Source organism: Artemia franciscana, chromosome 10, assembly GCF_032884065.1.
Source record: "Artemia franciscana chromosome 10, ASM3288406v1, whole genome shotgun sequence".
In the NCBI taxonomy this organism is placed as follows: domain Eukaryota; kingdom Metazoa; phylum Arthropoda; class Branchiopoda; order Anostraca; family Artemiidae; genus Artemia; species Artemia franciscana.
Genome location: NC_088872.1, coordinates 49,221,160 through 49,234,540, shown reverse-complemented (window position 1 = coordinate 49,234,540; position 13,381 = coordinate 49,221,160). Strand labels below are relative to the sequence as shown.

The following is a 13,381-nucleotide window of genomic DNA, read 5'->3' as shown; positions in this document are numbered from 1 at the left end:
AAAATCACTAATTCAGGAATGTCAGGCAAACTCTCAATGTTTAACATGGGAGGTATTGGAAGATTCCTTGAGAGCTCGTCCTGCCTTAAAAAAAGAGCATAATACATGACGTGAACATATGTTTTATCAATGAATAGCATTTAAATAGGAATAATACATAAAAAAAAACAGAAAAATTTGACCCAATAAATAAATAATGCGTAAAATGAAAATAAAAATAAATTGTATAAAAAAAGATTAAAAAGATTTAAAAGGAAAATCAGAGGCTTAATGCCGGTCTGGATTTAAAATAAGAGCTCTGAGTCACGATGTCCTTGTAAATATCAAAATTCATTAAGATCTGATCACCGACTCGTAAGTTATAAATACCTCATTTTTTCTAATTTTTCCTCTCCCTTTAGCCCCCCAGATGGTCGAATCTGCAAAAACGACTTTATCAAGTTAATTTGTGCAGGTCCCTGACACGCCTACCAATTTTCATCGTCCTAGCACGTCCAGAAGCACCAAACTCACCAAATGACTGAACCCCCCAACTCCCCCAAAGAGAGCGAATCCAGTACGGTTACGTCAATCACGTATCAAGGACATTTGCTTATTCTATCCAACAAGCTTCATCCCGATTCCTCCACTCCAAGTGTTTTCCAAGATTTCCCCCTCCAACTCCCCCCAATGTCAAAAGATCTGGTCGGGATTTGAAATAAGAGCTCTGAAACATGAATTCCTTCTAAATATCAAATTTCATTAAGATCTGGTCACCCTTTCGTAAGTTACAAATACCTCATTTTTCAAAATTACCCCCCCCCCCCCCAACTACACCAAAGAGAGCAGATCCGGTCCGGTTATGTCAGTCACGTATCTTAGACAGGTTTTTATTCTTCCCATCCGGTTTCATCCTGGTATCTCCGCTTTAAGTATTTTCTAAGATTTCCGGTCCCCCCCCAATGACGCTGGATCCGGTTGAGATTTAAAATAAGAGATCTGAGTTACGAGGTCCTTCTAAATATGAAGTTTCATGAAGATTCGATCACTCCTTCGTAAGTTAAAAATATCTCATTTTTTGTAATTTTTCAGAATTAACCCCCCCCCACAACTACCCCAAAGAGAGCGGATCCGTTCCGGTTATGTCAATCATATATCTAGGACTTGTGCTTATTTTTCTCACCAAGTTTCATCCCGATCCCTCCGCTCTAAGTGTTTTCCAAGATTTTAGGTTTCCCCCTCCCAACTCCCCTCCAATGTCACCAGCTCCGGTCGGGATTTAAAATAACAGCTCTGAGACACGATATCCTTCCAAACATCAAATTTCATTAAGATCTGATCAATCGTTCGTAAGTTAAAAATACTTCATTTTTTCTATTTTTTCCGAATTAACGGGCCCCCCACTCCCCCCCCCCCCCCAGATGGTCAAATCGGGAAAAAGACAATTTCTAATTTAATCTGGTCTGGTCCCTGATACGCCTGCCAAATTTCATCGTCCTAGCTTACCTAGAAGTGCCTAAAGTAGCAAAACCGGGACCGACAGACCGACAGACAGACAGACCGACAGAATTTGCGATTGCTATATGTCACTTGGTTAATACCAAGTGCCATAAAAAAACGGAAGACGTTTTGATTCGACAAAAAAAATATATTAACGATAATAGCTGGAATATAGCTACTCAATAAATTGTCACCTTTCAATGAAATTCAATTTATATTTAGTCAAGGTAATAAAAAAAAAAAAAAAAAAAAAAAAAAAAAAAAAAAAAAAAAAAAAAAAAAAAAAAAAAAAAAAAAATCTTCCGCTTGGAAGCACTGCAATGTCAATGGGATTTTGTTTTATATATATTTTTTAGTCACTCTTATTTAAGTTAGAACTTCTTGTCATATCGACAATATCAGTTCACAGGAATACCCAACAGCAGAAAGAACTTTGTAAGGGCATTTATCTGCCCTCGGATAGGTTTCTGCCGTTGAAAAGGCAGGGAACCGTTCTGTATGATGAGTTTTAGGGAAATAATAATAATAATAATACATGCAAGACTTATTGCTCAGTACAAAATCAAACGGTAGCGTTTCACAAATGTAAAAGCACGGCTAGAACACAGATGAGGCCAGGTTGAGGCCAAGTGATGCTAAGATCAAAATAATTTTAAAGAAGTAAAAGTAGTTTTTTTTTATAGAAGCGGTGAAAATTTTGATATTTTTTTAAGGAAGAAGATCTCGATAAGGCAGAAGGTGTTATAGACTTTTCTCTTTACTTTCGTGATACAGATCAAGAGAATCCAGTAAATGAAGATAGTTCGAATGCTGAAAATACTAACGTTGCTGCGGTTCTTGACCAGAAAAACTATCTGGAAGAACTGAATAGACATCTAACGTGAGTTTTTGGTTTAATTTTTGTGTTTTTTGGTATAATTGAGCTAATGGAACACGTCAGAAAAAAGAGTTAAATTTCTTGTGCTTTGGATAATAAAATTTGTATAATAGCAGTGCGAATGCAATTTTTTTTCAAGCTTTCTGTACAAATTCTGATCAATCTATTTAAAAGTTAGGTCACCATCAAATATGCTTTTACCTCAGTTATTTGCAAATTAATCAGCTTAAGTTGCGTATCTATTTAGACAACCCAAGAGATCGGCAATATTGTAGCTTAAGCTCATTAGGTAAGAAAATTATATACCCAAAGGGTACTTGTATAATATACCCCCTACTTAATATTCTTTTAATATGCTTTTCTGACGCTCAGCTCTAATGACATATATCGATGTATGATTAAAATATAATACTTTAGAAACAATTTGGGCTATATATTTGCACACTAAAGGTGGGAGGGGTAAGTATTGCGGGTCTGCATGCCTGATGTGTTAGGTACAATTATTCTTCATATTATGTATTAAGAATTGTTTTCTAACTTCACACTATGCAATACTTTACCTCCCCCCCCTAATGTGCACATATGTAGTCCATATTATATATTCTCCATCTATTCTGTCACTTCTCTTTGTCTTGTCTCACGCTAAGCTGAAAGAAACGAACAAAAAAAAGTTCTGCAATGCGTCAAATAATGAACAACTTGAGCGGTTGGGGGTTTATCATGCATGTACCACCCAAAGCTCTAAAAAGTAGAAAAAAACTTTCGTAAATAAGAAAACGCGTTAAAAGAGGCACACTATGATGTGTCATGACAGATGAATGACATGACAGATGAGACGACAGATTGTGGCATGTCATAACAGGGTATTATCATCCCCTTCAGTTCAAACTAGGAGCCAAAGTCAGATACGGAGTAAACAAAGGAAAGATTTGGAGCAATGCTTTGGAATTTCGCTGACTTTGGCACACCACAAGGTAATTCTGACCTATATAAAAATATAAAACCCGTTTAATACTTGTTTTGGGTAATCAACAAAATGTTCATGTTTGATTTTTACGACCGAAGAGCGTTGCCAATTTTAACTTATTAGTTTTGCTTATTCATTTTCACAGTTCAGTGTGGCAACGCTGACCAAGGTGCGGTACTTCTCTAAAACCTCTCAATCTTTAAACAACAAGAAGTCGAATAAAGAGTAAACAATGAAAATATTTAATCCTTGAAAGTACATACCTCAATACTCGCTAACGCTATACTCTTTATGTCTGGTCTTTACCCTTTGTTTCGAGGAAACGATCTGAATAAAATCTGTATTTATTATTTCCTCTTTTTCAAGTTTCTTCTTTATTTTCCACATTTCTACTAAAATAGAAAGTTAATCGTTCAGTTTGGTGCTACTGATATTATGTTTACTCTGCACCATCATCAACGGTAGCTCATTTCTGAAACATCCTTGAGGCTGGTCCCTCATTACCGTCTCATTCGGTGGTTCTATTCTATTTTTATTCAATATGAGACTTCAGAAATTTAGTTAAAATGAATAAAATAGAAGTAAAATTAAATGGTTAGAAGTGTTCTTGAGCTACTTCTAATTAAACGGCCCAAGAACGAATTTGTAACTCTATAATTGTTAAAAGAGACAGGAGGTAAATACACTTAGTCAATGTTATATATTTAATCTATTTATTGACTGCTATTTTATGGTGTCATGGCATTTTGTTCATAAAGAGGCCGTATATAATATATAAAAAAGTTACTAACCACAGAACGAATTTATTAGAACTTCTTGAGGTTTACCTAATACCATTTGAAATTGTGTGATGTAGTAGAGGTTGATGCTTTACAGGGCAGCAAAAATTTCACTGACAGTCAAACTGATAAAAATTGAAGCTGATAAAATGAGAAACGAACTGTTAATCGGAACTGCCGCCTGAATCATCTTATACCATTTTTTCAACAACTTGATGCTGATAGGAACTGCCACACAAATCACACTGACAATCAAACTGATAAAATCTGAAACTGATAAAATAAGTGACAAAATGCTCATTAGAGCCACCGCCATCACTCATACTGACTTCAATTATTTACTTGCATCTATTTTCTTATTTTCTGAGGAGACGAGTGAATGATCATTATTGTTAAGCTGAATGCTTCAAAAAACAAAACAAAAAACATATGCATGTAATTTGGCCAGAGAGTAAGGTAATGATTGAAGAAGGAGAAGTATATCCCCTTCTAAGAACCATCCCTCTTCTTCTTAAAAAAAGAAAAATTAAAATATGAATAAACCAGGGTATTTATTTCAAAATTTTTACTTAAGCCCTACGCTGGATTTATTCTCTGGAGGGTCTGGAGAGCTGTTTTTTCTTGGTAAGAATTTAGTGATGTTCTCGATGCCTGGAGATTTTGTCGGAAAAAAACCGTTAAATTTATGATTTTTAGCAAAGAGTACAAAAAGTAAAATAATGTCAATTACTATAGAAAGTTTATTGTGCCATGAACTCCGATGACTTGTTAGCTCATGTTAGAATACATTTGAGGTCTCTAAGGTGAGTCAATTGCCAAGGTGAATTTTTATTTTCCTCGGTTTTTAATTCCTTCGGTAAATCAAGTCGAAATTACCGCCTACGCCAAATGAGTTCAACTTACCCTCTGATTTTCGCCTGGAATCTTTTTGAGCTAGTGTTTGACACCTGGCACGTCATCCTGCCTGGCTTGAACAATAACTCCAGTTATCACGTGGGCGTGGCCAAAGTTAATTATCCATGCCATGTTTAGTTCGAAGATACGTTTAGTTCGAAGATGCGTTTAGCCATGTTTAGTTAGAAGATACGTTTGGCCTGCCTAAAGTTAATTATCCAAGCAATGTTTAGTTCAATGATTTTAGCTCCTTTGCAACCTTTTTGTTTATCTCTCGGTAAAAATTAATTTCTTAGACCACGCTGCTCTTCCATCTACGAAACATTAAGCGAGAAAAGTGGGTTTTAATTTCAAAAAAGCAGCGAACAAAAAAACACTTTAATTAAAAAAAATTCCGAATGTCTATATTTGGTAAAAGTTTTATTAAAATATCTCGGTAAAAGTTTTATGATGGTGGGCTTCTTTTATAATATTTGTGACATTATCTGTAACATCCCTTTCTGACCCTAAATTGAAGCTCCAGCTCTTCCTTAAGTGCCGGAAGGAAAAAGGACATGAAAACTTGAAACATTCCATTAAGTTTTCAGTAACATTCTAATTCAGATAATGAAGCTTTTAAATGCGTATTTACGGCTGATGTTGGGCTCATTTTTTATGGCACTTGGTATTAACCATGTGACATATAGCGATCGCAAATTCTGTCGGTCTGTCTGTCCCGGTTTTGCTACTTCAGGCACTTCTAGGCAAGCTAGGACGATGAAACTTGGCAGGCGTATCAGGGAACGGACCAGATTAAATTAGAAATATTCGTTTTCTCGTTTTTACCATCGGAGGGGGGGGAGTGAGGGGCCGGTTAATTCGGAAAAAATAGAAAAATGAGGTATTTTTAACTTACGAAGGAGTGGTCGGATCTCAATGAAGTATGAAGTTTGGCAGGATATCGTGTCTCAGAGCTCTTGTTTTAAATCCTGACTGGATCCGGTGACATTGGGGGGAATTGAGGGGAGGAACCTAAAATGTTGGAAATGCTTAGAGTGGAGGGATCGGGATGAAACTTGGTGGGGAAAATAAGCACAAGTCCTAGATACGTGATTGACATAACCGGGACGGATCCGCTCTCTTTGGGGGAGAAAAACAAAGGCTTTGAAAAGAAAATGCAGTTAAAACAAAAGTTTTTTATAACGTAGCAAAAACAGAAAAAAGTCAAGACACTCGGGTTAACACAGCAAAAGGAAAAGAAAGAGCCAACAAGCTTTCACAGAAATTCATACAGTAAAGGTCAAAGATAATGGAAGCTGCATGAAAAAAGCAGCAAATGAAAATGGTCGTTAAGATTTTTTTTAACGGATTTGGGCCATGTAAAATAAATTTATTTCAATAGGACCCAACTGGAGTATTAAAAAGCTTAAATATCAATTTTGACTCCCATCAACCCGTACTGAATTGTGATTTCAGGAAAAGTCCACCAAAATATAAATTTTTGATTTTGATTTATGTGTCAGCTTCAATAAAACCCCAAAATACCTGATCATTAGTTTTAGTTTCCTGAACCGTCTTTGCATAGCTGAATACTCTCATGCATTAACTTCAATGAACGAAGCGTTTCATTCAAATGACAAAACCAGCCTTTTTCGGTTGTTAATATTGATCCAAATTTTGATTCTTTGATTCATTATGCCACCATTCTTAATCGTAATACCTAGGGATAGCATCAAACAAAAGACGAACAGGGTACAAAGCTGACACATTGACCTTTAATTGAACTTGTATCTAGGGACGTCTACGGACCAAATTAGAGTGCTTAGGGACGAAGGAAATGATTCATGTGACTGAACTGAAAGATTGACATCGAATGTTTACTCGATTTTTTTTTTCACTGCTCGTTTGATGCTGCCCTAGTAAGTATTTTTGGAATTTTCATATTTTCTGTTCTATTTTCACTTATAAAATCTACTTTTCTTCAATTTTTATAGTGCTACAGTTCAAAACCTCCAAACGCGATTAGAAAGCGTCACTGCCACACATGCTTTAACCATTGAAGATTTAGAAGTCACGAGGTCTCAAGTAAAGCGACTCCAAGAAGAAATAGAGGAACTAAAAGGAAATAAGGATGGCAATAAAGTAGCTGATGATTTCGTGGTAAGTGTGGCTGGACATATTTTTTCAGTGGAAAATGCCGGCCGTTTTTTCTTCCTACTTTTATTATCCATTAAAACCAAAGTTAGGTTGCGTCAAAGGGATATACGAATTTTACTTATGGAAAATTTTTCTAATTTTTTTTAAATTTAGAACGGAGTCGTGAAACTGTAAAAAATACACTCTGGGCTATTCTGCTATGGGACTATTGGCTATTCTACTTCTTGCATCTTCACTCCTCCACAACCTTTACTAACCGTACTTCCCTGGTAAGTTAAGCCAAAACAAGTAAAAATCAATGTATTTTTCTCTAATTTATGAATTACAGAATCACTAAAGGATAGATATAAAGAAGTTTGCGCACTGGTGAAATTGAATCTTAATTTGTTTCTTTTCTGTATTTAATGAGAGGCAACCTTAATAAATACTATACTATCAAGTGCAGCCTGTCGAAGAAGCCTACACAGGAGTTTTTTGTTACTACAACACGAAATTTTGCATTTTTTCCAGGAAATTTGGTCGCACTTGCCTTTTGTTTGTTTGTTGTTTTTTTGTGACTAACAGTATTGACTAGGGCGATTTATTCTACTTTCTGTGATCATTCTGTCTTTTATGCTTTATGTCTTTTCCCCCTTCTTAAAAATGGTAATTTAAAAAGAATTCGGATAAATTATTTCAAATTTTTCAAATTTCTTCTATATATTCCACCTTTGACAAAAAACTGGACTCTTGTTAGAAAATTTTCAGTTCCTGATATAACTTTAAAGTTGGAGATTCTTTACAGAAAACTCTTCAGTACAGCTTCTGCGCGCCTATCCCCTCACCACCGTCTTATCGGTTTTTTCGTTGATTCTGTGTGTGTATTTGTTTTTTTCTTTGTGTTTTTTTTATATTTATTCTTACTCCACCATATTTACTTTATGTATCGTGGTGGTCAAAAATAAAATAAATAAATAAATATACTTTCTGAGTTGATACATACATTCTTTTATCCTCTTTTATTCTAGAAAGTATACATTACGGCTAATTTATATCGTTTATGGAGATTTATCCACATAAGTATTTAAAGTACCAAGAACAGTGAAAATGAAATCTGATGGGTTAAGTGGAACCTCAAACATCCCAGATTTTGACCAGCTAAAAACAAGGTGGCATCTAACAGTTTCTTTAAAATGTCTCTCTATTTTCATTTTTCTGTTTCAGCAGCTGCTTGGTTTGCTGTATCAGCAAAGCCGTTTTTCTGTTCAGCAGCTGCTTGATTTGCTGTATTAATTGTTTTATTGGCATTTAGATTTAGGTGTAACGTTTTCCACTTTTTATATCAACTGTCATTTTGATCAGAGGTTTTATGATTTCAAACTTTTAGATTATGTTTCCACCAAGCTTCAAAACCAGTTGCAAATTGTGTGCCTTAGTTAGTTATTCATTGTTATTCAGTTATTATTAATTAGTTATTCAGTTATTATTAGTTATTCTTAGTTAGTTATTCAGTTATTATTAGTTAGTTAGTTAGGTGTGTTTTAGTTATTCAAACTTCTGTTTGTAGCGAAAAGTCTACAATAAAAGCAATACAAGGAGTGTGTTTTAGTTGAATATGTCATCTAGATTCCCCAAATCTTCTCACCGTTTGGTTGGTTTATGTAGAACCAATCGGGACTAAATTGTCTTTTTGTACCCTTGTTTTTCTTCTAATTTTCTAGTAAGAGAAACAAAAGGTCCGTTTTTGTTCTGAAACGTTTTACTCCCTCTTTTAACTAAGTCAACTCTTAGTTTACCGGGAGCAGGTAAAGACCAGTCAGGTATGTATGAGTGCAAAATGTCACTGCTACACACTTCTTCATTTTCAACGGCTTCTGCCTCAGCGTCATTATCATCTGCGTTTTCTTCGCCTGAATCTGTATATACCTTTGTTTTTTTCTCGCTTCTCTTCGTTCTTTTCCTCCATCCTTAAAAGCAATGTCAGTTGGCTCGTCAATCCCAACTCCACCACTCGGACTCAGATTTACAGGGTGTGGCAGTAGCAGTATATGCTTAACTACAGTCTAAAGCTTCAATGTTAATTGTTGATGTAGGCCTTACAAATCTTAGCATTGAGCTGGCCAGACAGAGATTCTCCAAAATCTCGGACTTTTGCTTTTTCTTCTGCTGAGCTCTTCTTGGACGAGAAAGTCGCTTCATTTTTTGTCTGAAATATGAAATATTGTGTCATATACTGATTTACAGCGTCTCGTCAGAGACGTTAGGATAGATACATTTATCTCGTAAGAAGAGATATTTTATTAAGAGATTCATCACCTGGTAAAAAAGAATACCAAAAACGAAAACAGCTCTTTTTTGTGTTGTGGTTATCCTTTTTGAGAGTTTTGGTTCCTGTTGGGTCGATTTACTTAAAGTTCATTACGTCGAACTGTTTGATCAATCATCAAAGACAGATATCAGCTAGCAGAGTAAGAAATAAAGACCAACCGTTTGTAAGAAATAAGTCTGGAAATAATGTAAAACTACAAGAAAGCAATCTGGAAATAATAACCGAATCTTTGCTTTTGGCTATAGTAAACAATTTTTTATGAATCATGTTTTGGGGTTGCTTCCGTTTTAATCAACTATTCCCTGAATTCAGATATAATCTATAGCTTAATTTTGTCTCACTAAGTGGGGCAGGGAGGAGGAGCTGGAATTTTTACGGTAATTATATTTATTACCGTATTTTTTACGGTAATTATATTGATTATATTTAGGAAAAAATTGAATGGCAAATCCAATTCTATTACAGTTTGTATTCTGTTTTTATCTCAGGATTAGCCTTCGTACAGGGTTAAGAATTGCTCAAGCATTAGAATTTGTGGAGGCAGGGCCTAAATATTTATAAAAATTTTCAATGCCCAAATTTGAGCGTAATTGCTCAAATCTATTTTGTAAAATTTCATTCACTTACATAACAACTTTCCTAGACCGTTAAAATATCCACTCAATCAAGCATGGACACCCGCCAAAAAATATTACAGGGGAGAGGGCATCAGAATAGCAATGGTGAGGGGAGGAGGAGGAAGAGGGGAATGCATATGAAGATAAAAGGCTATTTGCAATATAAATTGTCAAGGAAAAAAGAAAAGCACTTAATTTTTACATACCAAATATAGCAAAATTCAACAAATTTTTAAATGGTGAAGATTCCTGGCAAAAAGATCAATTCCTTTAATCAGTACTTATGTATTATACCGCCAACACTCAAGAAGTGAAGTTAGGTTAATCCTATTGAAACATACCAAAACATGATGAAAATATAATACTTTAGAAACACATTTGGGCAATACATTTGAGCATTAGGGGTGGGTGGGTGGTGGTGGCAACCTGACCTGAACTAACCTAACCCGCAGCCCCCCCCCTAATTAACGTGTAAATATATAGCCCAAATTATATATTTCCAATGTGTTCTGTCAACCGCCACTTGTTTGCCTGAGCTTAAGACAATTATTTCTTGATAGCGACAGATAAAACCGGTTCTCGAGTACATAGCGTAAACTTGAGTGTTGGCAGTATAATAAATAAGTACCCTTTACTCACGCATTTAAATATTATGTTTTTAGAATTATTATATTATGTCAAAGACCTAGAGTAAAAGAAAATAAGAGTCAAACTAAATTGTAGAAACTAAGAGAAAAAGTTGTCATCTTAAAGGGTCCATTTAATTTCTGAGTAAAACGACGGTTATATTTTGTGAGAGCACAAAAAAAAGTCTCGAGTGGTGCAATGAAAATGTCTCCAAATTTATCATGAAGTCCCCTCCCTCTCTCTGCATAGGTACCATGCTTTCCTTTCTTTAGAATAACTTTTCAATCAAACTCTCTTATATTTTCAGACCTTTGAGAATTAAACAGAATAGCAAAAGAAAAAAAATAAACAAAATTAAAGAGATTTTTTGTGACTTGTGTCTGTAGGCTACACAAATCCAGACTAAGGAACTAAACAATAATTTAGTCTACAACTTCTTTAAGTCAATCGATAGCCACAGAGTGGTCTGAACTTGAATCCTTCTGTGTCGAAGGAAAGCTCCACTATAATATACACAGTATACTATACTATACTATACTCTACTATACACACTATACTATACTACACTATACACAGGTTGTCAAGAAAACGTTTCAGAGATGCTTCAGGAGCAGCAGATGGCATTAAGTTGAAAATTTCAGCGTGTGTTGAAGGGGATGTTGAAGAAACCAACTTGAATCCTTGAGTGCCGAAGGAGAACTCTTGCTCCACTGTACTGTGGCAACTTTTAATTTAAATATAACATTCAGTTTATGGTGGCCAAGACGTCATAATAATGTTTAAAATTTTATAGTTATGTAAAGAACATGATTCAGGAATAGTAACTATTTTTACCGTTCACCTTAAAAATAAATAATAAGCCGCATCGCTCCTTACTTATAGTTCGAACAAATACAAAGTTGAAACGATAGGGAAAATCTTTTCAAGACATTGGAAATCAGTTCTGTGAATATTTCGGCCCTATGACCAAGGGTCGTATTCAGCACAATACGAGGAAGAGAGAAAAAAATATATGTATATATAAATAAACTTATATTAAAATGTGAGAATTAAAACTAATAATGTATTGTTTTAAAACTTTTTTAAAACAGCCTCCTTTAGCATCCTTACTTCAACGAATTTCAACCATGACTCAACTGTCTTAATCCTCACATTTTAATTTGAGTTTATTTATATATACGTATTTTTTTGGCTAGTTAATATTTAATAATCAAAACTTTACTAATATATTATTGTTCTGTCAACACCTTGTTTCAGAAATGAATATTTGCATATTATGTTCAAAAACAAAGAAGAAGATAAAGACCAGGGTATTGTAATTTGTCAGGAAGACTATTAGACATAATTGTATATTTACACAAAGTAAATATACAATCAATATAATAAAAATATAATAAATTATAAAAATATAATAAATATAAATGTAATTAAATAAACATAGATATAATTACAAATAAGCCAATAATATAACTAAAATATAACAAATATAACTATAAATATATTTTTTCAACGCAAGTGCAGCCACAGTGTCGTAAACAAATTTTTGTATGGGACTGAATACAAGCAAGGTTGTCCTACTTCATTTTACGTTTCATTTCCCTATTGTATTTCATTCCGTTAATATCAGTATATACAAATTAAACCGAGAATCCACGGTCATTTGTTGTTTTTTTTCAGTAAAGTGGAAATTATATCATAATATATATTTTATATATATATATATATATATATATATATATATATATATATATATATATATATATGTAAATATATAAATATATATTATATATTATATAATTATATTCTGGTCTTGAGAAGGCATGCAGGTTATCAACCTTACTCATGTTAATTTTTACTTGTTTCGATTTGGACTAGCCTTTTTGTTGTAATTTCGGTTAATTTTGAGTTTCTTTTATTTACTGATAGTAACTTGCGGTAGTTTTACCCTTAGAAGATTGGTTGACTTTATTTCTGCTTATTCTTGGCTTAATGGAGCTCTATTTTTCTTTGAAAAACTTGTTTTGTAGAAAAAGTTTTTTAAACGAATAAAAGATATAAAACTACAATAAATGAACACACAGAAAAAAAGAAAGAATAGATGGAAGACAATTAGAGAAGAAGAAGAAGAAAGAGAAGACCAAAAAAGACACATATGCATGTGTGTAAGAAACATCAATTTAAACTTCAAATTTAATTTACCTTTGGTTCAAAATCAGCACTAGTTGCATGGCTAGGTCTATAGCTAGTTTTTATTTATTTTCATTGTTATATTTTTCTTTAGATGGTGCAAACGGAACCAGAAAAGGAGACCATTAATTCTCATGACGACGCTATAGCTCAATTGAAGCTTTTGCTTGCTGAGGAAAAGAATAGACGGCTCGACCTGGAGAGAGAACTTGAGATTCAGGTACAGTATTGTCGTTCGTTTCTGAATTTAACGGTGGGTAGGTATATTATGTCCTGAGTTAGTATTTAAACTTCACTCAAAATTGAGTTTTGATGTTTTATTTTAGTTTTATTATTATGAAAAGAGAAATCACCAATGCAATAGCACAAACACATTGAGTAAAAAAAAAAGACAGAAGGAGAAAAGGAAGACTGTTTTCCTAAATTAGTGATTAATATAGATCAGCACTTGAACGAGGCCTTAACCCTACTCATCCATACAATCACATAGGTCAAACAGCATAGCCATAC

General features: G+C 34.1%; 1 protein-coding gene across 6 annotated transcripts in view; it reads left to right on the top strand.

Moving 5' to 3' along the window:
- LOC136032309 (RUN and FYVE domain-containing protein 1-like) overlaps positions 1-13,381 on the top strand; it is a gene marked incomplete at its 3' end in the record, with an annotated part of 94,848 nt that overhangs the window by 48,498 nt on the left and 32,969 nt on the right. For all 6 annotated transcript variants that reach the window (XM_065712598.1, XM_065712599.1, XM_065712600.1 and 3 more), the window contains 3 exon segments: positions 2,193-2,359; positions 6,970-7,135; positions 12,966-13,091. In XM_065712598.1, coding sequence (XP_065568670.1) covers positions 2,193-2,359; positions 6,970-7,135; positions 12,966-13,091 — 459 coding nt within the window.